This window comes from Brienomyrus brachyistius, chromosome 7 (genome assembly GCF_023856365.1).
Source record: "Brienomyrus brachyistius isolate T26 chromosome 7, BBRACH_0.4, whole genome shotgun sequence".
NCBI lineage: Eukaryota > Metazoa > Chordata > Actinopteri > Osteoglossiformes > Mormyridae > Brienomyrus > Brienomyrus brachyistius.
In genome coordinates this window covers 19,477,201-19,503,430 of record NC_064539.1, presented here as the reverse complement: position 1 = coordinate 19,503,430, position 26,230 = coordinate 19,477,201, and the positions used below count along the sequence as shown (strand labels likewise).

The window sequence follows — 26,230 nt, the reverse complement described above, 5'->3', positions numbered from 1 at the left end:
ATCATTATTGTTAGAAAACTGGGTGAGAGCATCTCTGAAACAGCAAGAGACAGAGTATTCATCTGGCTGAAACAAAACCTTGGTCTGGATTTGTACTTTCTGGACCTAAACTTTTCCGTAATGGATTACCTTTGAGAGTTACTTCCCCACACTGAGCACCCCGCAAGCCTTGCTGTCTCAGAGATGCTCTCACCCAGCTGCGATGCTGTGGGGTGATTTGAAGCGGGCGGTGCATGCAAGAAACCCTTCAAACGTCACACAGCTTAAGGAATTTTGCATTGGAGAGCGGGGAGAACTTTCTGCCACCTGATGTCAGAGATTGAGAGATGGTTATAGGAAACGTCTCACTGAGGTTATTTCAGCCAATGGGGGAAACACTAGCTATTAGGGCACAGGGTTACTAACATAAGTTTGGTTTCCTCAGTAGGAATTGGCATCTTAGTTAATTTCCTTTGTTAAAAAAGTGAATTTGTTTCTTGTTTGGGGCAGCATGGTGGTGCAGTGGTTAGCACTGTTGCCTCACACCTCTAGGACCTGGGTTTGAGTCTCTGCCTGGGTCACATGTGTGTAGAGTTTGCATGTTCTCCCCATGTCGTCGTGGGGTTTCCTAAGGGTACTCCGGTTTCCCCCCACAGTCCAAAAACATGCTGAGGCTAATTGGAGTTGCTAAATTGCCCATAGGAATGTATGTGAGAGTGAATGGTGTGTGTGTGTGTGCCCTGTGATGGGCTGGCCCCCCATCCTGGGTTGTTTCCTGCCTCGTGCCCATTGCTTCCGGGATAGGCTCTGGACCCCCTGCGACCCAGTAGGATAAGCGGTTTGGAAAATGGATGGATGTTTCGTGCTTTTGCATAGGTGATACATTTGCATCACTTTTGTCTACAGATATGGAGTGTTGTGGAAAAGCAGTATTGTAAAAATAAAATATTAGAAATCTATTTATTTCACATCCATCCATCTTCTGTGCCCACTTATCCTATGTAGTGCTGTGGGGGTCCGGACACTATCGTGGAAGCTATTGGCGCAAGGTAGGGAATAACCCAAGATGGGGCACCAACCAATCACAGGGCACAGCCTCAGGCAATTTGGTAACTCCAGTTTACCGTAGTAGGTTTTTCGACTGAGGGGGGAAACCATAAATTCCACGACAACACGAGGAGACAGGACAGAGACTCAAACCCCAATCTTCTGTGAGGCGACAGTGTTAACCTCAACACCACCTCAACCATTTCACATACATATGTAATGGAAACGTTTCTCTTCAGAATAAAACCTAAATGGAGCCAAAGTTCAAAAACTGCTACTTTTATTCATTTTACAGTTCTGCATATTTAGAGATTGTAAACTTATACAACAAATACCCTACTACAGTGTTACTTTTTAACCTGGTTCAGGCTAACTTTTACCTGTGTTAGCTACATATTTAATACAACAATAAAAGTAAACACTTATCAGCTGGGAAAAAAAAAATGTACTTGCATATGCACAGTTGGTTGACCTAAAAGGTAAAATAGCTTTAATAACATCAAAGAGCCCAACTGCTCAGCACAGAAGTTTATTTTTAATACAACTGCTGGTAATAAATACAACAGAACCAAAAATAAAAGGAAAACATAAACCCTGATCTTGTGTTCTGAATGCGATTTTTAATCACTGTTGCATCTCATGTCCCTTACACAGGCATGCAACACAAAGGATATTCAAACTATGATGGTCTAAGGGGAACTCAAGCCTAACATGGGATCACCGATTGTGTCGACAGCTAGTCAGAGCAACAGAGAATGTGATTAGTCACATATCAAAAGTTTCACAGCTGCAGGAAGTGCAAAACTACAATAGTGAGAAAAATGTTCTTAAATCTAGTGAATGTCCTTATTAATGCTGTTATTACCACGGTTCAGTAGGTAAAGCCCCCCCCCAGTACATGACATGAATTGCGTCAAGTCTGACAAGGCCTGTGTATTAGTATGCAAATCCTTTTACACACTTATTTGTACATAAAATATTCAGTCAAATCCTAACATGTACAACAAAACGTTCATGCTACAGAGGTAAACAAAACTGAAATTAACCACACAGCACAGCACACAAGGATGCCAGCAGTTATTCCCTAAGCAGCAAATACAAAAATACATTTGTTACACAAATATAAATGCTGTAATGTCTTTAGTCAAGTAATTTGTTTAGTTTTAGTGTATACTGCCAGGGATAATAAAATATTCAATTTCTATAGAAAGACCTAACAACCTGCCTATTTCACAAGCAAATGGTGAGGAAAACTAAGCAAATGCACAACAATACAAAACCCAAAAAGCAAGTTAGACCTCTAAAGTTTCAACATAACAATAAACTATTCTGCAGACAAAAATATTACCCCATTCTAATTAGGCAAACAGCATGACAAATTCCAATGACGAGAACACTTCAAAGATAGATAAAGATTAAACAAAACACATTAAAATACATCTGAAACATTTCTTTAAATCATTGGGGGGGCCGGGGGAAAGCTCAGCACAGAACTTTATATTAACCCAACAGGCAAAGATAGTGGCGTCATCGCAAATACAAAACTCCATTCACTAAAACAGTAAACAAATCTCTAGTGCAAGATAATTCTAGTCAATTAAAAAATGGAACATCCTATATGCATCTTGTGTACAGTACATTGACTTTTGCCTGTTTCTAATATCAGACTCAGATTAAGAATGATTGTTCACTCGCAAAGCGCAAACTCCACTTAACAGTTCTTCAAAGAAAAAATCTGTTACATTTGATAATCATATGAACACTGACACATTCAAAAAAAAAAAAAAAAAAAAAATCGAGAACTTGTAATAGACAACTTAACATTATGACACTACTGCATCTGACTGTCATTTGAGTCCAGCTGAAGCTGGTAACTAATAATCATCATACGGATATTGCCACGACAAGCCAACCACGAGGCCTCTGCAATGTTGACGTGGTCCCCGTCTTTATTAAAACCTGCTGTTTCACTATTTCAAATGCCACCATTTCGAAGACTGTTCGAGGGCTATTCTGAAGACATGGTAATCTATCACATTTGCTTCACCAGGAAACACAGGTTATTAGCACTACTGAAGTTACACTGCTACTAAGGATTGTGCGGCACGACCTGAAACCTGAAGCAAACACCCAAAACGAGAAAAAAAATAAATAAAACGTTACATAATAAATTCTGTGAAGGGTGTGTTGAGCGGCTGGATGACAGCGTTGTTGCTGCCAGGTCCAGCTGTTACACACAAGCTCCGCCCCCCCTCCAAGGAACAGTTCACATGCAGTCCACCACATTGCTGGAACCCTGGCCGACATCCCGAATCTGGCTGATGTGAGCAGCGCACACGGCTACCCCAGAACCGGCACGGCAGTGTGACACAGATCCCACCAGCTCCCATCTGAAGAAAAACAACACAAAACACGATGAAACAATATTTATAGTCTGTCTGATACATGAAGTTCTAATATCACCTAGACAACTTTTACCAAGCAATTGCATCTACTTCAAGCTGACCTCATAACCTTTAATTTATAGAACCTAATGGAATTTTTTTTTTAAATCCCCTAAAACGTAAAGCCTTTATCATCTTGAGTTTAATAGCAACCAATAAAGACATGAAGTAGAGTGACCGAAAGGATTCCATCAGCCTGACCTGTTCATGCGTGGGTCATAGGCCTCCACAGTGTTGAGGTAAATGTTGCCGTTGTGTCCCCCTACTGCAAAGACACGGCCCATGACTGTGGCCACACCAACACCGCCTCGGGGGGTGGTCAGCTCAGACACATAATCCCAGCGATGCATTCGAGGGTCGAAGCACTCCACCGAACTCAAAGGAGAGTTATCGTCAAAACCCCCTAGAGCAAACGAAGGAAGATCGAGATTACCACATCAATAAGACATTGGTATTGAACAATTTTATTATTTTTTTTTTTTAAAGAAGTCATAGAACCCAACACACTAATTAATTGCTAATCCCTTGACCCTGGTAATACATGGAAGTTTTAATATCACATTTTACCAAAACTATTATAGACAATTTGCTTTGCCAGATTCACTGGAGGGCAATGATGCATGTTTCAGATTTCAGGAAGATCATTGTCAGGATTATTAATATCTTCAATTGTTTCTAACCTTAATAGCATAACTAAAATGTGAATATGTCACAAATGTTTTCCATTTTATTTAGTTAGTACAAGAAGCCTAAAACACACAGCTACTTAACTTTTATCATATCGTGCAAATGAAACAATCCAACAATATAGTTTAGAGCTGTATAATAGACCTGGTGGATGCAATTAAGAAATGTTGCTTACACTTCATAATTGGTAACATATTTGCAAGTTTTCCCAGAATGTGTAACTCATATTTTATATGTGCATAGGGATCAACAGTCAGTTTAGACAACTGGCTGACAGGTAGCTGTATACTTACAGGCGATTATGATCTAAATTATTCCAAACAAACTGATAGCAGGTGACAGCACTGTCGCAGGCACACAAGAAGCAGTGTATCGACCTGTTAGGAGCGCAGAAATCTCACCCACGACATAGAGGCAGCCGTTGAGCTCGCTGACACCGTTCCCCGCGCGCCTCTGACCCATCTCCTTCACCTCTGTCCACTTGTTCAAATGGGGGTCGAACCTCTCCACACTGGAGAGTGAAGCTACGCCATCATTGCCTCCCACTGCGTATACATGGCTCTGCCAACAATTGATACGAACTCTTAGGGCTTCCAATTCCTGACGAAACATCTGCCACAAACGCCCTATATAAGGGCGCTGAATGTACGCCCTGGTTTTGGATATCGCGGTGGGTTGTGGAACCAATTAAGCACATAAGATCCAGGAGTACTGCACTTCATGCACAAATTTTGTGTGCATCACTGATAACTACATCTCAGAAGTTTACGCAATTCTGGATGGTGGTAGGAAAGGAAAAACATTTTAACTGTCATTCGATACAAACACAATAATCCTGTTAAAATTAAGTCTAATAGAACAATTTTTCGTGCCCAGTCAAAGACAATTTGGAGACATTCCTCAAATGTAGAGATCATAAACAAAAATAAACTGCCAGTGAGTTTCGCAGGGGACATACCCCCAGGGCTACAGAGCCCACCCCTCCACGGGGGGTGTTCATGGGGGCCACTGCACTCCATCGATCCGCATCAACGTCATAGCGCTCAACGTCGTTGAAACACGAATTGTCATCCAGGCCACCGATGGCATAGATGGGACCCCCCAGAGCAGCAAGGGCAATTCCCCTCCTTCATACAAGACAGAGACAAGTTCAAATTACATTAATGAAAAACAACACAATACTAACTCACCAGAAACCTCTAAACTGGTATCACTTTATAATAAGACCCTTATAAAGGGTTCACGAATAGTTTCAAATCAGGCTATTAATTAGGCAGTAACATTTTGTAAATCATTAGTATACAATTGTACAAAACAAGTTGTAACCGTTTTCTTTTATTAATGAGTTACTACCATTTACAAGTGGCAAGAGAGCGCCTTATTGTAAAAGTGGTACTTCTAAATTTAATTCCAACGTCTGAATATCGTAATTTTCCCTGTACTACTGCAGATCTCAAATGTGCCCTGACTTGCCTTTTTGTGTTCATGGATGCTTTCATCATCCATTTGTTGGTAAGTGGGTCAAACACTTCCATGTTACCCAAGTGCTCATTTCCATCATGACCTCCAACAGCGTAAACCTTTCCTAGGGAAGAAATACGTAGATCCCTTGATTGCAGAACTTGCAGCGTTAATTAGTTAAGTGATGGCATACATGGAGATGTACAAATACGACACTGTAAAACAGCAGACCTAACATAAATTAAAAAAAAAAAAAAAAAAAAAAAACACAGCGATGTTCTGTAAAATTAGGCTAAAACGAGAAATATGATAATCCATAGCAGGGTTTCCAAATCCGGTCCTTGGGGACTGGCAGACAGACCAGCAAAAATGTGGACTGTCTGGCAGGAAGCTGCGAGGGAGCAAAAGCGTGGACCGTCTGTGGGTCCCCAAGGACTGGGTTGGGAAACGCTAATCCATAGCATAAAACAGAAGTATAATGATTACTTAAATCTCTGCAGGTTCACTACTGCCTTTGCGTATCGTTTGCTCCTTCACTACCCCATGCTTACCTCCTACAGAAATGACACCGACATGACGACGCCGGCTGTTCATCTCCGGCCCAAAGAACCAACAGTTCTTGGTGATGGAGTAACACTCAATGCTACGAAAGGGGTCTCCAGAGCCACCTCGACCCCCCACGCAGAAGAGCACACCTTGGGAACATTCACTCAGCATTAGAGATCATGTTTGCCTCCAGTAGGCCATCACTCAACATTCCCGTAGGTCTTAGAGGCGTCAGGGTATTACAGCGTACTGCAGTACTTTGAAATTATCCGCTGAGCGTTGCTTTTGAAGATACTGTCAAAATACCGTATATTGTGCTGTGTCTGGACGGTACAGCCCATGCCTATTCTGCAGCACCCCTGTAGGTACTTAGAGCAGTAATTTTGCAAACAATACAACAACATTTCTAATTACACAATTACAAGGTATTTAAGGAAGACTATGGGTGTGGACCTGGCAGAGTGGGTGGGGCCATTCATTAACCCGAAACCACCCCCCAATGAAATAAAGCCCTCTTTGTTTCTTACCGCTGACAGCCTAGGCCAGGTAGTACTTCTGTGAAACCCAGTTTTTTTTTTCCCCTGCGCTAAAGTCAAAATGGCCGTCTTTCCCACATATCGCAGTGCCCAAAGCCCAGTCTCCAATCTGACCTCCCTTCACGTAGATCACTTTGCTGCCCTGAGCAAAGCAAATATCACACCACTGAAGGAGTCTGAATGCAGAGTGCGACACCAAAAATGGAGAAATGACATTTCCACTGCAGAAATGTCAGGAAAAGCTAGGTCTGTCTCACGGAAGTGTGACATCATGGACGCGGCCTACGACCTGTCACTTAACACAGGACGCCACTAACTAATTTTGACCGTTTACACCTTGCTTTTATTAAATTGGGCTCAATTTATTTTTATTTTATAATATTTGCAGATTGGATTGGGCGGCCAGTTGACCTCGGACCCCCAGAAGGTTTTTTCTCCTTAATCAGGAGTTTTTGGTTCCTCTCCTCTGTTGTCTTCTAACAGTATTTCTGTCCCTCTTCCCCTTTTCCCCATTTCAAGCACCATTTTGTATAAATGATGCAATAATCGATTGGCAAACACTCGTGTCAAGTGCTTTGGGGCAACTGTGTTACGAAAAAGTGCCATATAAAAATGAACTGAATTGAACTGAACAACATGGCACTGGCATCCAGACTTGTGGAAATAACATTCCGTCTATGACTATATGATTGCTTAACGTAGGAGTTATAATCTAACTGACCATCTGTGTACAGCCATTCATTTATCCATCTCTTCCACAACTGCCTATCCACTACAGAAAGGAGGAAGTCTAGTCGAGGAAGAACAGGGAACAAAGCAAGGGACACTGGGATATAACATTTACATCCAAGTGTATATTCATAGTTTCAAACAGCAGGAAATGACACACACTTGACAGTATTAATAAATTTAGAATTATACGATGTGCACAGGAAGGTTATTTTCTCAGTCTTACAGCTGAATACTTTTGCGGTGTCACCTCACCTGCTGTGTGTTTCCTGGGCGTAGTGCGGAGAGAGTATTCAAAGTCAGGCACGGCCTGGTTGCTCAGATGCAGGTGGTAGTTTCTAGCCTCGTCCAGCAGATCGCGGCATTTCAAGTTCGATCTGATCATCTCCTCTTTGGCCACAGTTCCCGTCAGGAAGGTCACAGGCAGCAGCGGAAGACGCACCTGCATTTTACGCAGACATGCTGCTATATGGGTTTTGTTAGAGGAAGAACTGAGATGACAGTTCTCATTTAATGTGCGTCACATATTTATAATTAAGTTGCACTTTCACCAGTGGTTAGGTATAAGAAACCTACAACCAAATATTAAGTTACTAACACTATACCTAGTACTATACTAACTATAACTATATTCATGAACACGGCATAAGCCACACAATGCGTTATATTAAAATGCTGTGACAATCTCACTCTTGCTATTATATTACAATTTATAACTAGTATGAACTACACAGTACATTTTACCATGAGAATATGAAGAATTTAATTTGTGGTGGAAATACTTCAGCTCAACTGAAAATTCATTAAAAAGTAAAACAGCTACTTGCTCTTGATATTTGAATAGACAGGGAAAAAACTGAACAAAAACGGAAGGAAAACTGCAATATCAACATTTGATATTGGTCTGAATTGACTTTTACAACGGGATTCATTATCCATGCACTATGAGGAACTCACCTGGGCTAAGATCTGGTCTAGCCAGGTGTCGTGATGCTGTGGGTTGGCTTTCAGCCATTTCACAGCAGCATTATAGACCTGGGTCTCCGACTGGATGTTGAGGTCGCTGGAAGAGAGCAGAGTGCACAGATGCTGTGGCGAGACGCAGGGGAAGTCGTCACACTCCACGACCTCGCAGAAGTGCTCGCACGCGTAACGGTCCGCCATGCCCATCAAGTCCACACGGTTGTGACTCTCCGCAAAGGTGCGCACCGCCAGGCAGTTGGAGGGCTGGAAGTGCGCCTTCATGTACTCGCAGCAGGCCCGTGCAACCAGCTCCACCTGCAGGATGCACGCCGCGTACAGCAGCGGCTGCACGTTGTCGACCGTCAACGTCAAACGTGATGAATAGGCAAAGTCCACAAGGTCCTGAATGGCATCCCCATCAAAGTCCCGGATCTCAATAAGCTCCTGCTTGGCCTCGGCCATCTTCGACAAGAACATGGCCCTGAAGTAGGGAATCACGCAAGCCAGCACTAGCTTGTGGCATGGTATTAGTTTGCTGCCCACCTACCAAGAAGGGAACAAGAAAGTAGACAATGGAGGGTGCAACAATTGTGTAAAATAGCTCACTCATACACACTGCCTTGATTCTACAGGAGTTGTTAACCTCTCCTCGACCATCGGTTAATCCAGGCTGCCAAGAGTCATTGCCAGTCCAAAAGATGAAGTACAGTAAAGTCGCTCCTCACTGTTACCCAAAATTTGACAATGTGCATAAACATGTGACTGTGCTGCTCTTAAATACAATGGGAGCATAATTTTACATCAGGGGTTCAGTTTGGGAACAATTTCACATTTGGCTAATGCAAATTTGTAACAGAGTTTGTGAAAATAAAACTGCCTACAAGGTGGTTGTAACTGCCGCCTCAGGAAAGGAGACTCATGCTTGATCCTTTGGAGACCCACAGAAGGAACCGAGCCACGAAGCCTACTGCCTACCTTCAGTGTAACGTCACAGAGCTCTCCCGCCGCGTAAAACTGCCGAAGCGAGTTGTGGAACTCCTTCCAGGCCTCATTGGCTTCGAAGATGAAGGATCCGTCGGCCTCGCATTCGCTCTCTGAGCTCCTGGTCTGCCGCTTCTCCCTGGGCTTATGCTGCTTGCCATGCTCCGGGACCATGTCCCCTGGTGCCATTCCGGTCCAAAGCACTCAGGACCTGCACAGCAACCAAGGCATCAGGCAAAAACAAACAAAAAAAAAAAGCCGGAATGACATTAAATTAGACCAAATTAGAAAGAAAGCCTCTTTATAGTTTCAAAATAAGCAAACTGGAGAAAATTGCTTAATAAGAATAGAAGCCACTGGCCAAGACAATGACCACAATTTTATATTAATACTTACAAGGCTGTCTGTCCTTCTTACAACTAGTTATCCAGTGGTTGGTCATGGAAAGCCTAGAGCCACTTTACACATACATGTATAAAATAGTAGCTAATATCCACGAGTGTAATTTCTATTACCACATATACAGTACATGGTGGCAGTGACCCTGAAGCAGAAGGTACAAGGCAGGGGACAGCTAGGACAGTACGCCAGTCCATCACAGGGCCAACACGCAACATACAATCATACAAGATGAGCAATGCATATAGATAAACAGCTTCCTCTAAGCTCACATTTCGGCTGTAAGGCAGCCTGGCTAAGGGACTGTAACATCACTGCAGCTAACGTAGCTCGTATTTCATATTAATGCTCGCTAGCTTGAGTAGGCAGCTAAATCCATTATAAAAAGATCATTTATAAAATTAAAATAGCGAAATACATAGCTACATATGGTTATGCTTTAATCTATATTGTGCAGTCCAAAAGATTTTCATGACTACCAAAAATAAATACGACCGATCTAGCTACTTTTCCTACCAAGTAACCAAACCCTTCTATTGCAAAATATACGGCTCCACGCTCAGCTTGTACTAGCTGGCTCAGTAACTAGCAGCATACTAGTAGTACCCAACAGCTAGTCAGCTGTCTGGTTAACCTGCCACATTAATGACAGAGTTTTCATCAAAACTTCCCAAATCAAATGAAAGACCGCTACGTAGCTTTCAGTAACGACATAAAAACACATTTGACGATTAAAAACCACACGACCTAGATATACCAGGAAATGGGAAATATCGTCTAATTCTGAACGAAAACGAAAAGACCATCATTATAAATATTTAAACATGACCAAATTACCTCATCTTTTCATGGGCTCCAACAACGTACTTCCACTAGGCTGAACAAAAATAACGAGCGTGCATCAATTGCGTAAGTGCACATAATTACCGGAGAGATGGACTGTGGGAAATGAAGTCATAAAGGTAAACATAGAATGGGGGCCCAGTTCGCGCGAGTTATGAATAACCGCTTTGAAAATAACACGTTGAATTACACGAATAGCTCTTTTTATTTCTAAATTTCATTTTTCGATAATTTTTTTTAAATAGGCGAAATTTTAAATAATCCCACTTTTCTGAAGCTCAACTCACCCGTGAACTGAGAACCCCCCTGTTCCATGCTCAATATGACTCTCCTGCAGTGTTATTTGCTTGCAGTTTTATCTGGGTAGAAGCCAACAGAGAGTGACAGCGGTGGTAGTGATTAAAACAGTTCAAGAAACTTGTCTCAAATTGAAAATCTCACTTCAGCCAGATGACCAAGTTTGGCAACGCTGGACAGAATACTGGCAACATGGAGAACAACTGAGAAAAAAATCACATCAGCTTAAAGTTATTCTAGATGTATGAGAACGGTCTGAGCTCTGATGTCGAGCTTAGAGTTCAAGTGGAAGGAGAAGAGAAACTACTCACAGTCAGATTTGGCTGTTTGGCAAATTCCGCTAAGTGTTTTTGATTTCACCATCTAAAAGTTTCTGAAGAAACGGCATCTTGTGAACATGAGGCTCCAGCTCAGTACTCAGAAGTACTTGAAGTTACCACCAATGACGTTGTAAGTTCACTCAAGCAAATTTAAACCTTGCTTGAGACTGACCTTATCTGGAAGCGTAACCTCTCCACTGAAGAGAAAACCATCTTGAGGGGTCAAAGATAACCTGGCTGGTCTCCTGTATGCTCACCTGGACTGGCATCACCTCAAACCTTGTTGTGCATCATTCATGTCTATTGGTATATGAATATGAATGGATGAATAACAGCTGCCATACTGCAACAGTATTTCAGTTTGGAGTTACATAATAAGCTGAAATCAGTGGGAATTGATTTCAAACTCCTCACTGTCTTGGATGGAGCCCCAGTCCGTTCAATGAAATACAAGTGCAATATACAAGGGCCTATGGATTAACATGTTAAAAAGTTGTTCAATGCCCAGTATTTCAAACACGTCATAACTCTTTTGTTAGCAAAAATGGATGTAAGGGCCAAATCACCTAGAGGGTCCCAGGTCACCCTCTCAGATTCTCCTGGAAAGATCCACACGTGCTTCCATACCAAACTTATATAGAAAACTGAAATATTAGGTCTGTATCTTTAATAGTTTTGAAACTACAGCCCTTTGAAATTTGAATTAGTTTTATGCATTTTGTTGAACAAGCCTTTCGGTCCAACTTACAACATTCATAGCTCCTTTGATGTGACACAGCTTTGAAATTTTGTGACTAGAGAAATTTTGTGACTAGAGTTGATTTTTTCTGTTGAATAAAAAAAAAATCAATCAGATCAGCTGTATGTTATGTACTTTTCCTTCCACAAAGCTCTGAAAATTCGAAATGTAACAAAGAATTACTCTGACACTTTTATAACAGTAATACATATGGTGACCGCATACATATGGCCTAATATGTTATGAATGACAGGAAAAAATTGAATGCTTTATATACCATACCATGTGAGTGAGAAGCTCTCAAACGGAGTGTCGCTGTGAATTTTCAGCAATTTTCAGAGCTTTGTAGAAGGAAATGTACATAGGATATAGCTGATCTGATTGATTTTTTGAATTCTACAGAAAACGTCAGCCCAGTTTCAAAGCTGTGCATACCACATGAAAGGCGCACTAGATGTCAGAATTTGGACCGAATTGCTCGTTCAGCAAAATTTCAAAGCGCCGTAGTTTCAAAACTATTACAGATATATATCTAATGTTTAGGATTTCTGCATAAGTTTGGCATAGGAGCACCTGTGAATTTATTCAGGGGAAGGTGACTTGGGAATTTTTTCTCAAACTGTGTGATTTGATATGAAATGACTGAGAAGGAAGGTGGCAGGCAAGTAGTATAGGCAAATCAGTGATGTTCTGGGGTCTACTGATGTCTGGAGGGGATGCCTGGATCAGGTTCATGAGTCAGGTATTAGTGAATTGGTGGAGTGTCTTGATCAAAAACACACCAAAGAAGATCTCTTTGATTTGGAGAAGATGCACATTCAAGAGCCACAGGCCCTCACTGCCAAAGCCTCATTGAGAATGACCTTATATTTTAGTTGAACAAGATCAGAGTATTGAAAGTAGTTCCAAAGTGTATGAAAAGTGTTGTCAGAAGTTCAGTGCTATTAGGAGGAGAGAGAAAAGGCAATGTACGATGCAACAAACTATCAATGCAATAAAGGAGAGTTTACCTCAACCCTACCTACCTACCTATCTACCTACTGCACCTATTACTGAACATGCCTGGTTCACAGTGGTGCCTTGAGATCTTTCTTCATATCTATTCTTGCTGATCTGGTATTTTTGTCTATTTACTGTTGCTGCAAATTGCGACAAAGTGGTAGCATTGCTAGATGCAAAAAATGTAAATATTATGTAACTGACTGGCTGAAAACCCATTCTACTTTTGTTAAAAACTACAGTATACCTACAGTTCTGACTGTTGGCTATAGATTCTGCTCTTTTTGTGTTATTCTCAGAACACAACACTGATCTGTTTAGTTAGGAGACTTTCACTTCTCATTACTGAAATCAGCCCTTGTTTGTGTAAACCAGGTTACAACAGATAGAAAGTTATTGCCACACACATTATAAACGTGAAAATGCGGTAGCTGGAAAACAGGCTGAAGGGGGTTCAGTATAGCAGCGGCTGTGGCGGAATGACGCCGTGACATGAAAGACACCTTATGACGATGACGATTACTGACGTAGGATTTATATCACGAGGCAAGATCAATGGCTTAGCCAGCTAACAATTAAAGTGGTTCTTCGCTGGGTTTGTCATTAAGGAAAAAGACTCTGCAAGACAAACCTGCTCCAGAGCAGGTTTTGTTGGAAACAAAGAGAAAAGCGTATATAAAATCCGCCTCCTGGCCAATCAGATTTCTTGGAAACATGCTGTCACCTTCTGTAGATTCTGTGGGTGTGGAGCATTGCAAGAAGAACCCGACAGCCTGCAGCGTGCAGTGTGCAGCGTGCAGTGTGCAGCGTGCAGTGTGCCTGATTCCTTAGAAACAGGTTATATATTTCTGATTTTGATCTTGTTTCTATGAATTTCATTTTGAACCTTATTATTCTGGTAAGGAAATTCCATGCACATAGCTGTTAATATATAATGTTAGAAAGCCTTTATAATATAGTGAATTAAATGCATTTGCAACAAGATGTGTTTTTAATTTCTATTGTAGTTCTACTTATTTAACTTTTTAATATTGATGTCTTTCACTGTAAATCATATATATATATGTGCCAATGGAGCTGAGCACCCTTGAATAATGATAGACACTGTAAAAATGTATAATATTACATTAGGAATTACAAACTTTCATCTAATTTTATTTTAGGAGGCAACAGGAGGGGAAGATGTTCCATGGTAGAACCATGATACTGTTTATCTCTTAATTCAAGGATTAAGTGTTGTTAGGTGAAGGTGTGAATGAGAAAGAATTAGAACAAGTAAACTGACTATGTAATACTTCATGCCATAAAGGATTAAGGTGTAATCTCATCCTCTGACTTTGTTACTCTGCACAGAAATTACTGTTCAGCAGAATGTTTTAAGCTGCTGAATGGGTTAGAGGTGGTTTTCCAGTGCTAGAGGAAGTGCTTTGCAGGGGAAAGTGGTTTCCCTTACATAGGAAATATGTCAGGAGGAAGTATGAGAATTGGGACAGACTATTCTTCAATGTGGATACTCTAATTTCATGGAAACTTATAAAAAAGATTTACTGGACTGAGATGTAAATGGATATGAAAGAATATCATATATATTACACTAAGTGCTAAGTGACAGCAGATAGAGCTACCACACAATCCCACTGTTGAATATGCTACTTGAACACACTCTAGTGGATACTGTATGTTCTATGGAGAGAAGCTAATCAGGAGACAAAATTTTGTCCTCTTTGGTTTTGCAGCTAGACACCCTGAGGCATTTCCTGAGGTCATGGCTGAGTAAATCGCTATAGATGCTTTTACTGTGGCCCCGACCTTTATGAGTTTCATACTTAACCAAAGTTATGGGCTGTTAGCTATTAAGAGAATAAGAACCACTCTTTACACTCTCCCAGGCTGTTGGGGTGGCTGTACATTTTAATCAAACATTTAAACTAGCACGACTGGCTTCTGTTGCTTATATGAAGAATAATTGTTAGCAAAAAAGGTCTGGTTAGGTTCAAGCAATTGCATGATCATTCATTGCGTGATCTACAGGATCTATATCCCTCACATAAAACAATGCTTTCACATATTCTATGCAAAAATCACGTGTCCATCCTAAACCAGCTGGTCCAAACATGGCAGGTTGACAGACATAGGCTCAGGGAGCCATGGAAATAGAGGAAGACTTCAGTGAGCAATGCATCCCTCATGCTCAGCAAGGAGGAAATAAGATGATGACTTATGTAATGTGTACCAGGCTGATGTCCTTGGACAAACAAGTACATACAGACACAGGGAAGCACCATATGAAAGGAACTCGATCATCAGCCACTGAGCAGTGAACTCCAATTGTCACAAGAGGGTTGTTTTTGGTGTACCTGAGGCACCTCATACCTTCCAGTAGGTGATGAACTAATGAACTACATTATATTTACATTTTATTTTATACATATATATATATATCTTTTTAGAAAATTAGATGCAGACATTTGTAGTGCACTGTCCTTTTTGTTTTTTAGTTTTGAACCTTGTTTTTCAGAATTTCAGAGCCTTTGAGTCGAAGGTCGTGACAAATCATCTCAGTAACAATTACTATATTAAGTCGCTATATCCTGACATGTTGCAGCGGCAGATTTGGTAAATCCAGAGCACGGTTTTTTTTTCCAGAAGTGTCTGAATGCTTCCTGACATCTAAATCAGAAGTGCTTGAAACAGATGCATCCGGGTGAAAGCAATGCTCCCTAATCATTTAATTCATCCATGTAAAAGATATTTAGTTGCCCTTGAATGGAACTACAGTACTGCTGCGTTTTTTCCAGGATCAGTGTCCCTTGTACATCTACCCAATAGCAGGTCAGAGGCTGAAAATGGCTCATTCCAATAAGACCTGAAAGCGGGTTTGATACGAGTTGCACATGTGAGACAGCACAGTACAACGTGGTGCCAACCGGACCATAAAAGAATGCACGACACGATGTGCCTTGACATAAATAGAACATGGAAGCTGACGTCCCCTTTCCACCTCAGCACGGATCAGCAGGCGTGTACCGCTCTTTCGGCACCTTCTCGAATATTTTCCCTGAAGAACACAGGCTGCAGAGAAGGTACAGGCGCTACAGGTTTATACAATTCAATATGAGGTTTACTTTGTCCAATGAACCGTGTCGCTTCACTGTTGGGAAACAAACTGAAATGTGTTGTGTTCATGTCAACTTCCTTTGTTTTCTTCTGTGTTTATGTGATTGCAAAGGAATTAATATTTTTCATAAACCGTTATGTAATTAACAGTCTGGTGTTTTTGAAAATAGCTGGTACAAGTCAGGGGTAATTGTTTAAAAATATAAAATACTTCTAGGGTGCGATTGGCATCCATCATGGTATATTACTGCCGTGCCCAGAATAACGAGTTTGCAATTATAATCATTAACTCACCATAAGCCATATTCTTTATAACATGGTTAAAATTCAACACCAACAGCAAACTAGACAAGGTAATATAATCTGGTAATTCAGCAGAGAAAATGACAGGAAGTGTTATGTCAGAGGTGCTGGTTGGACAAGTCTGAAAGAACATTATAATCTGCAGAGAGCAGAAATGTCACCTTAACGACCCCTATCGATACCTCGCCCAGGAACATCACAAACAGGAATGGCGACTAGAAGCATTGTTACTGGATGCCAGCAGATAATTAAATCAGCTTTGACTTGACGGAGCAGGCTGTCCTTCTCATGGTACACCATACAATACACAGTAGGCATTTAGACACAGAAAGACCCTTTTACATTTTTCAACTTTTGTTATGTGGCAGCCTTATGCTAATATTATTGAAATGAATTTCTGTGTCATCACTCTAAGCTCAGCAGGCAAAAATAGGGATTTTTATTTTGCAGATATTTTTTTTAAATAAAAAAGTAAAACATCATAATGAATTAAGCATTTAGACCCTTTACTTGGACATTCACAAAGTAATCATTCAACCAGAAATGATTAGTAAAACTGGGATGCATCTCACCTAAATTTCAAGCATCATAGCCGAAGCTCTGAATACTTTCAATGTGTTGCTTCAAATATATATATATATTTTTTAAATTTGTAAACATTTCTAAAATTCTGTATTCGGTTTGTCATTTTGTGTATTGAGTGTAGCCTGTAGCATGATTGTAGCATAAGGCTACAGGGTAACAAATGTGTACAAAGTGACAGGGTCCGAGTACGTTCTGAATCCAAAATGTTATGACCACCCCCCTGTGAAGCGAATGATGTAGACTATCTAATAAAAAGCAGGGCCTCATGCACTCTGTCAAAACATATTACATGATTTTGCGTTTATTTGTGCACGTGTGCGAGTCCTGAATAACAGGAATTCGTGGAAAATGAGCCAGTTACAGCTCAGTGTTGCCGAATAAACAGGGGAAATGCATGTGTTTATTGACTGAAACAAAAAGACATTTAAATTAGCATTAAGAATTCTCATTATTAGTTAAATGCTGTTTGTTTTGTGTGACATTTGGAAATGACGTGCTACAAAGGCCGAACAACATTTTAATACAAGTTGTATTACAGGACATCTTACACTGGGCATAAATTCTTATAATCCACAAGAGGCCGACAGACTTCTGAACACCTACTACTTCAGTAGCTTCTTCTTTTTCAGAAGTGCCTCTTTTAAGGCCAACTGTTGGGAAACAACAAACGATTCATCAGATTGTAACTCGAAACAGTTGCACAAATCACCTGACCGGAAGCTGAATGGCGTAACCCGTTTCAGAAACGCTTCATCGCAATGCAGCGCACGCATGCATAAATCACACACACACAAGCCCCTTTATAAATAAGAAGTACCAACTCTTTTTGACACCATACAATGTTCTCTCATATCTCTCACCTGTTTTTCTCGGAACGATCGCTTGTTCTTGGTGCGAACGCCCTGACTGTGTCGCATCATCATGAAGTTCTTCCTCTTCTTCTTCTCCTTGTTTGTGGAGCTGGCATAGGGATTCAGCTTGGTTTTCTTCTTGACAAACTCCTTCCTTTCCGTTCTCCCGGCCTGAGAACCGGAACGCAGCAAACCGAACCGCTTAAATTTGCAATCTCTACCAATCTATCTTGAGGTTTTAGCTACAATTTGGGGTTCGATCCCAAAGGTATCACAATGAAAACTCAAGTAAATTTGACTTTGACGTTTCGTACCATTGCAGTGGCCAGGCGCGATTCTTTGTCGGCTTTGGGTTTCTTGTGCAGACGCTCAATATCCCTCAATTTAAGCAACTCTCCTCTGAAATAAGTTAGTTCCTTAATATTAGCACAGACTTAAGCAAAACAACTGAACGAAACACTTTTTAGTAATGCATCTTTAAAATTAAGTGTTGACCTTAACTCAGTAGGAAACTACACTTACAACAGATAAATACGAAACACGGCTAAAATACAAGAATACATACTTTTCATATTGAAGGCATTGTATAAATCTAAGAGGCAGAGACAGACAGACAGACATACACACACACCTTTCCTCGTCATCGCTGTCCACGTTCTTCCTCTTCTGGCCCTTGCCAGGAGCAGAGCTGACTTCCTTGGCCATCTGCGCAACGCGGATCTTCTTGAAGTCCTCCTGCGTGAGGAGCCGGCTCATGCTGACTGTGGCCGCCTTGGCTTTCCTCTCGTCTGCTGGCATGTTCTCCAGTTTCGCTGCCTGGGTCAGACATAAGGCTCACAGACTGCTGAAGCTGCCTGTCACGTACGCAAGGTGCTGCTGAGGTTAACCGTCATAACCATACCATCTCCCCTTGCTCCTCATCGGAGGAGTGATGAACGTCAACCCACTCTCCATCGTCGTTGTCGTCTTCGTCATCCTCGCTGACACTCTCCCACTCTTCTGTGGATAAAAAGAACATTTAACACAGAGATGCCTCAACCATTCTTAGAAAGCATCAGAATATGAATGTGAAATTACTCTCCCACCTTCATCCCCTTCAGCTTCATGATTTTCTTCATCCAGGCCAAGAACCTCAGCTCCAGGTATGTAGTCCTTGGCCTCCAGCTCTCCATAGTCCTGGATCTTGGCTTCAGCGGAGGATTCCGTAGGTTTACCCTATCAACACCAGCAGGCATATGACACATCACAGAACTAGACAACACTACTATAATAAAAAAAATACGTATTCATAATATTTTCATTATTCTAAAGTAATTAATATTATGGTTGCAACACACCGCGCGATGATCGGAAACTAAAATCGAGAAATATATCTTCGGGCCTTTAATTCTTACCCTGTCTTTTTTCTGCAGCATCTTAGGATTCAAATTTCTAAAAAGCTGAATCAACCCTCTGGACGACATCATCACATCTAAAACATGGGGAAAAACTCTGTGACTCTCGAGAATAAGCACATATATACTTTGCCTCAGATTTACACTGAAATAGCACTGTGTTCTGTTAGGTTGTAGACTTTAAAGAATGAAATCATTCTTGGTCTTCTTAGCTTCCACAGAGCAGGGGTCTCAAATTAATCATGGTGGGAAGCCACAGTTCAGGAAGATTTCTCCTCCTTCATCCCTTCAAGGATGGACGCTTTTCTCCTCCAAGAATGGTCCAAATTCCAATTACTCAAAGTTTAGGATTTCAAATCACCTAGACTACAGATATTCTGAGGGAGTTGATCCCAAACCTTACTAAGTCAATGACATTACTATATAGTTACAAGTTTTTATTACTCTGTCCAAACTCTGTTACGATATTTGTTTCATGATACGCGTTTAAAAGTTCCATTGCTTCTTCTAAAAAGCCTCCTTACTTTTGTCTTTGTGCATTCTGTATTGAGCCAAGTCATGCAGCAGGTCTTCTGTCATCGCCAAAGGACAGCGGGCTGCAAGTTCCCTAATCGCATTTATGCTGCAAAGGAGAGAGAGAACAGGACACAATTTTCACTATCAACAGGTTCAGAATCAGTCTCTAATGGCACCACCATGAAAAAAATTGACAGTACTGTGGAAATTATAAGTTCTTAGTGGGCCTCACTATGAAAGACTAACACTGGAGAATTTCCCTTTGTCTCTTTCTTTAGGCAGGGAAACATCTCCTGTTTCCAGAGAACAGTGAACATAATCACTGCCTTGTAAGTATGAAGTAAAACCCAATCGTTAACCATGACAATAGTTAACCTCAGACAAAACAGTACAGTTTTTGTGGTGAGAGACAGTAAAGTTGGTTTCTTGTTCTTAGAAAATGGAAAAAAAACCTTTTTCATATTGTCATAACCACATTTCGAACCTTCAATACGTGTTTATGTATGTAGAATCCCCCCCCAAATAATAGTTTTTGTTTAACATAGTTCAGATCATCTCCAATTTCTACCCCACAAAAGCACTGTAGCTGCATGATCCTCATTAAACGTTACATACCCAACAGTCATGGCCTCTCCCGAGTTTCTGTCCGTGACAAAGTTGTTAGCTATCGTCATGATTACAGGCTCAATAACCTGAGAAAGCGAGACAAATGCATTATCACACGGTTACCGAGTAATTCATACAGAATGAATAAAGACGACGACTTACCTCTGGAGGAACTAGCTGATGAGAAGCCTGTGCGGCACACAGCAGGATCTTAGTAACTTCTAAATGAGGGGAAAAAACAGAATTGGTCCTATGATTTTGACTTTTGTTATAAGTAGGGTTCCAAAGCGGTGAAACATTTCTGGAAACTTTCCACTTCATGGGAAGTTAACCTGGAAGATTTTGAAAATAGTAAAAATTGGAAACTTTCCATGGGATTTAACGGGAATATAAGGGAAGTAACGGGAAAATTCCCAGAATTTTGCATCCCTAGTTATACGAGTGCTGATAGTTTTGTGCTAATAATCAAGCAAAGATATATAATTAACAATATTTCCAGAGAATGAGATATGTTACTTTAAGAAGCATGCCAAAAATTTAAAGTCCAGGATTAATAATGTGCAAGTAAAAATCCTTGGACTTACAACATGAGCAATTACATGGAGGCCTGATAATTAGAATTAGAATTTAGTAATCAGTGATCATTGTTAACACACCACAGTGCACAACAACGAAATGTCTCCTCTGCAGTTAACACATATGTGACACCGTAACACAGCAGGGGGCAGCTAATTCAGTGCCTGGGGAGCAGTGCTTGGGGGCGGTACCTTACTCAGGGTACCTCAATGGTGCCTTGCTGGTCGGGGATGCAAACCAGCAACCTATCAAATACAATTGCGCTTCCCTAACCATCAAGCCACTACTGCCCATTAATCCTAGCTAGCCACTGTCATTGTAATGGACAACTGATAATTGCTTAAATAAGACTTTTTACTGGTTGGTATTCGTGATGTTTAAATTGTCTGCTATGCAAGAGAAAACCTTTTTTCTTATTTTAGCCATCGCTGGAACGCTGAATGACAGAGGAGGTGAGGCAGTAAGCAAGGTATTACTATTCTGGAGTGGGAATGTACATTAAATATTAAAATATTTCATTGGGTACACTCTCAACCAGCACATTTCAAAACCTGTTACGTAAGATGACCACCGCAAGTGACAAAACATGAGTTGTAGTCCATTGAAGATATAGAATCTAAATTCATACGGGAATGAAAAATTAACGAAGATTCTGCTCATAAAGAAACTACTTAGAAAAAATTGTCTTACCCCTCTGATGAGGCTGGAGAAAACGCTGTATGAATGGGTAGAAGTTGAAGAGAAAAAGCTAGAGGAAAAACATATTAATGTTTTAGAAATGTAAGCAATGATCCGTATTAATGATCTGTTACGGATCAAGATCAGAGCTCCACCAAAAATAAAAGATCCACAGTGAGGTTGACATACGGCTCATGACTAGACCAGTCCAACGACGAGAGGGGCTTTTACCTCATGGATCCCCACGAGTCGAGAAATGAGCTCCATCATCATCATCTTCACCTCAAAGCGTTCCTTAGAGCTCTCGAGCTGTTTGAAAAGTTTCTCTGCAAAATCTGTAGTGGGTTTAATGAAAGGTTAGGAACAGAACCATAGCTTCTTATGAAGCTGAAGTTGAAACTAAACCATACCTTGAGGATCGTGAATCAGATGAATGGCGGAGAAGTTAAAGACCTCGGCACGTTTTTTCTTCTTATGTTTCTGTCCCGTGAAGAAAGTCGCAAAATAAATGGCTCTACTAATGTCACCAGAATTACGGAAGGAACGGACTTGTGATCTTGCGCTTACCTTAAGAACTTTCATGGCCTTTTCCATCTTCTTCTTGTTTTTTGAGCTTTTCTTTCCCGTCGAATATCTCAAAATTATGTCTCTAGCTGTGGGCCCTTCATCCTAGAAAGAGTGTGAACTAGTTTGCATTCCGACAGATCAGATCACCGTTACCATCAGCCAGAGGCCTGCCTGGAAATACCAGGATCCGCATTTTTCCTCACTTACCTCAGACTCCGAATCGCTGTCCTTCTTATCATCCTCATCTTTGCCCAAAAAGAATTTCAGTGCTGCCACAAGAATCTGGTCAGAGAATTTAAAAACATCAGAAGTCTATTTATGGCTGACAAGTAATGATATTTTAAAACACTGCAGTGAAATTTGTACATGCTAATAGGGACATTATGAAGGATTATAAACCTGAGAACATAAGAAATGTGTACCCATATCTGTGATTACTGCACTTGTAACAGTCTGAGACTGTTAATGGTATCGATTCATTTTCATAACAATACTCACATTTTTTTTCCCCAAAGTGTGTTAAATTTCAAGCTAAATCTAGTAAGGTCTTCAAATCCATACAGGATTATATAATCAATCTATGATTTAAACACCAAACACAAACTTTAATTCTTACAATTAAAGTTACAATTAAATTTTAAAAACGTTACATGGAATACAAATTTTAAATAATGGGGAAAAACTGTATGAACTACGTTCAATACTGGAATACTTATGTGACAAATGATATAAGTACTCATTTATGAGTTGTGTACAAATGCATACTACCTTCGTGATTTTGGAGAAGCATGCTGTTGTAATGACATTTACAGTTTTGGCATCATTCCTAAAACGAAAACATTTATATAATTTAATGCACATTTATATAATTTAACTCTCACAACATCATCCGTCCTGAAATACTCAAAGACTTTTGATGTTTTAACTCACGTGTGTATGTGAGATTTCTTTGACGGAGAAATTAATCACACATTGAGCATTAACTCCCTATTTTAAATCACAATTGCAAAATTTCTTCAGGTGTCTTTGGCGAATATTTGCAGAAAAGTAGTATATTATGTAAAATGAAAGCATTAAAGTTACTCACCAGATGTTCCTCATATAGAGCTCAACCATGACGTCCAGAGATATCTTTCCTGCCACAGCATTGCTGTCCCTAAGCATTGTGTACATGAAGTTCTGCAGACTCTAACGAAATGCAGAAGATCATAATATTACCAAGAACAGCAGCGGTTAAAGCATATTCAGTGACAAGAATGAAAGGGTTAACACCCACCGTGTTCACTTTGTTGTTTTTGTGCTTAGCGTTAATGTTCTTGATGTCTGATACAATGTGCGTGTACAGTGTCTACAAAAAGATAGCAAACGTCAAGCATCTACTGATAAAGTAACAGCAACTAACGGTTAAACGGAGGTCATGGCTTACCTTACGAAGAAGCTTGTCATGGCAGCGCAGCAGCTCAAAAAACAGTTCAAGTAAATCAGTCGGACTAATGAGGTCCTTGTTTCGGAGAAGGATAAGTGCCTTACACAAAGTCTGGAGGTGAACGGAGGTCAGAGCAGAAAACAGAAACTGAATTTAAACTACAGAAAACATTGCGTCTTACTTTTAAGGCCGGTTTCAACTACTTTCCCCACAATTTTTATAGTAAATTATTGCCAAATAATTACAAACAATCACTATTTCACAATTTCTCTTCTTTATGCACACACTTTCGGAAATGTTCACATTTTAAAACTGAGAAACAAACTAGAATATATATTCAAGAATGTACACCGACAACTCATTCAACAACTAAGTGCTCAGTATTCTAATGACGGCTGATCTTTACCATGCGTAGGTCAGAATCAAGAACTGTATGATGATTTAAGAGAATTTCAATCAGTTCTTGCGGAAAACTGGACATCTGCTGCTGATAACAATGTGCAACCTGGAGAATAACAGAAGTTATGGGATAATTAGGGACGCTGCACGGAACATTTACGTCACACCGATTCCAGCAACACTGTGCCCAAGTACAAACACAGAAATGTGTTATTGTCGTACCTGAGATAGAAACATAAACAGCTCTCCAAGTTCTTTACTGGGCTTATCTGGTTGAAGTTTTAGAATCTGAACATTGGACTGGTAATGTCGGTACTGCTGTAAAAACTGACAAAAAGGGAAATGATATGGAAAGTTTTAATACAAGTGAACACATTTTTACATTATGTTGTTCATTAAATAATCGACAATGTTTTACAGAATATACTGGTGTATACATATACATTTGAGAATTGTTATCGTTATGTTATTTACATATCATCTTACTCACCTCTTCCGTGTAAGACTGGGGGTCTCTTTTGATAAGATTCTGCAGCTGTGGTAAATTTGTTGGCAATTTGTTGTTATGTCTTCCTGACATGATTGAATTTTGGTGACTCCACAAATTTTTGCAAGGAAAAAAAATGTATATTGTTAGGTCTAATACCGTATAACATTCAATCGCGTGTCTTAGATGCTGGTCGCCATGTTAGAAAAACTAATCGACGGATTGCGTTGAAGGACAAACAGAACTGTAAGCACATGCGTTTTACAAATGATCCTTACGTCATTATAGTTTTAACTACTTGAATGCAGACATCCGGCAAGTGAAAAATTGTACTACTAAGGAACCATCAGGGATTCATTTTTTAAGGGCTACCAGCATGCCACTAAACATCCAAAAATAATGTACTGACATTCACACACGATGTAAATATGTCTGCACAACAGTTAAAAGCTTAACTCCCGACTGGGGTACCTTTGCTGACTGTTGTGGTTTCTGTAGAGCATATAAACGTAGTTCATTTTCCATAAAAGCAGCGGTGCCTACTATCATTCATAGCTCTCCCCATATGTGTTATGGCAGCCCTGATTTTGAGAACATAAGATATAATGAATGAATTTTCTGTAACTTTTCATCCAGATTGTACTGAGGCTGGGCTTTATTCCTCAAGGAAGGTTACACCCTGGACTGGACACATGGTTAGTCATCTTCAGCACCCGGAGGAAAACAACAAACACAGAGAATATAAAAGTGTATAAGGAAGGTTACACCCTGGCTCATTACAGAAATGATTCATCTTGAGCAGGAAATGTCCATTGTAATATTCTTTTTGCAAAGACTTATGTTTTTATAATGAAGGCATGGCTACATTGAAAAGACATACTTCTGATATGCGTCAATTTGATAGATTTTTGCTTATATACAATTTATTCATTCTCTGATTTGCACTTCGGTTTCTTTTAGTTTTGGAGAAAGTATTGCGTGCATTACCTACTTACGGTACTCTGCTTTACACGGTACTCTGCTTTACACGACTCTCCGGCATCAGGGAAGCTAACAGTTACTGTAGGTTGATGGGATCACCGATGGCCATCAAGTCTTAGAAGTAAATTCACACAATAACTTGTTTTATCTGATATTAACGTTTTCCTTTCTTTTCGATTGATGTGGTCTACTAGCATAAGTGTGGCACATGTTTAGAAAGGCATGGAGGGATCTGGGGGTCTATTTACAGTAGCATGTTCATGTCAGTAGCATAGTTTCATTTATTTTGCATTTATAAAAAGAATGAGTTTTAAAATGGCAATACTACGGGTAACAATGAATACCGAGACTGGTATTTCACGGGAGCAGCAATACCTTGACTAACACCAGTGAAGAAATTAAAGTAGCTACAATGTTTTGCAGGTGCTTCCAAGACCCGTTATTAATGTAAAATTACTACCTTCCAAGTGGAATGTAATAAGAATTATTGGTAGATTTACAAATGTATGTCTTTACATAGTGACCTTAGAGTAGCAATAAATGGCTGTGTCCATATGAATAGCTGTTCATCATATTCAGTTGGACGTACTGTATTTGGCCTGAAATAAGTTCACAAAAGATGATTAAGTTAAGTTTTTACAATGTGGGTGTTAAAGGTAAACAAAAAGTGTATAGATGGAGAAAAAAAAAAAAAAAAAAAAAAAACTCACCATAGATTGTCCTGTATGGATCCTGCTGAACTTTATTCTCGTGTAAATTTATATAAGAAATAAG

General features: G+C 40.2%; 2 protein-coding genes across 3 annotated transcripts; both read right to left on the bottom strand.

Annotated features, from left to right (window-relative positions):
• Positions 1 to 1,289: 1,289 nt before the first annotated feature.
• On the bottom strand, positions 1,290 to 10,699 carry klhl8 (kelch-like family member 8). 2 transcript variants are annotated; one of them, XM_049020063.1, is made up of 10 exons: positions 10,610 to 10,699; positions 9,368 to 9,584; positions 8,387 to 8,935; positions 7,685 to 7,871; positions 6,170 to 6,313; positions 5,631 to 5,742; positions 5,116 to 5,284; positions 4,559 to 4,718; positions 3,672 to 3,873; positions 1,290 to 3,416 (listed from the first exon to the last, which is right to left on the bottom strand). In XM_049020063.1, exons 2-10 carry the CDS (start codon positions 9,560 to 9,562, stop codon positions 3,293 to 3,295), a joined length of 1,842 nt encoding a protein of 613 aa, XP_048876020.1. In that variant the 5' UTR covers positions 9,563 to 9,584; positions 10,610 to 10,699; the 3' UTR covers positions 1,290 to 3,292. The 2 variants fall into 2 exon arrangements, with proteins under 2 accessions (XP_048876020.1, XP_048876019.1); XM_049020062.1 differs by lacking the exon at positions 10,610 to 10,699 and adding an exon at positions 9,770 to 10,562.
• Positions 10,700 to 17,479: 6,780 nt separating this feature from the next.
• sdad1 (SDA1 domain containing 1) lies at positions 17,480 to 24,719 on the bottom strand. The gene is made up of 22 exons (XM_049020483.1): positions 24,479 to 24,719; positions 24,211 to 24,315; positions 23,996 to 24,094; positions 23,590 to 23,700; positions 23,440 to 23,511; positions 23,251 to 23,351; positions 22,932 to 22,989; positions 22,371 to 22,445; positions 22,164 to 22,265; positions 22,007 to 22,076; positions 21,828 to 21,931; positions 21,609 to 21,666; positions 20,505 to 20,563; positions 20,352 to 20,428; positions 19,745 to 19,842; positions 19,221 to 19,297; positions 18,912 to 19,041; positions 18,728 to 18,825; positions 18,458 to 18,642; positions 18,141 to 18,225; positions 17,836 to 17,997; positions 17,480 to 17,625 (listed from the first exon to the last, which is right to left on the bottom strand). Exons 1-22 carry the CDS (start codon positions 24,566 to 24,568, stop codon positions 17,578 to 17,580), a joined length of 2,064 nt encoding a protein of 687 aa, XP_048876440.1. The 5' UTR covers positions 24,569 to 24,719; the 3' UTR covers positions 17,480 to 17,577.
• Between the last annotated feature and the right edge of the window lie 1,511 nt (positions 24,720 to 26,230).

Excerpts from the sequence above, each read along its gene's own strand:
- klhl8 (XM_049020063.1), bottom strand. The coding sequence starts at position 9,562 with ATGGCACCAGGGGACATGGTCCCGGAGCATGGCAAGCAGCATAAGCCC. Across the intron at positions 7,872-8,386 it reads TAGACCAGATCTTAGCCCAG|GTGCGTCTTCCGCTGCTGCC; the intron begins GTGAGTTCCTCA and ends CGTAAAATGCAG. Across the intron at positions 6,314-7,684 it reads GCCCAGGAAACACACAGCAG|GTGTGCTCTTCTGCGTGGGG; the intron begins GTGAGGTGACAC and ends AATGTTCCCAAG.
- sdad1 (XM_049020483.1), bottom strand. The coding sequence starts at position 24,568 with ATGTCAGGAAGACATAACAACAAATTGCCAACAAATTTACCACAGCTG. Across the intron at positions 23,701-23,995 it reads TTGATTCTGACCTACGCATG|ACTTTGTGTAAGGCACTTAT; the intron begins GTAAAGATCAGC and ends GTTCACCTCCAG. Across the intron at positions 18,826-18,911 it reads TGAAGCTGAAGGGGATGAAG|AAGAGTGGGAGAGTGTCAGC; the intron begins GTGGGAGAGTAA and ends TTTTATCCACAG.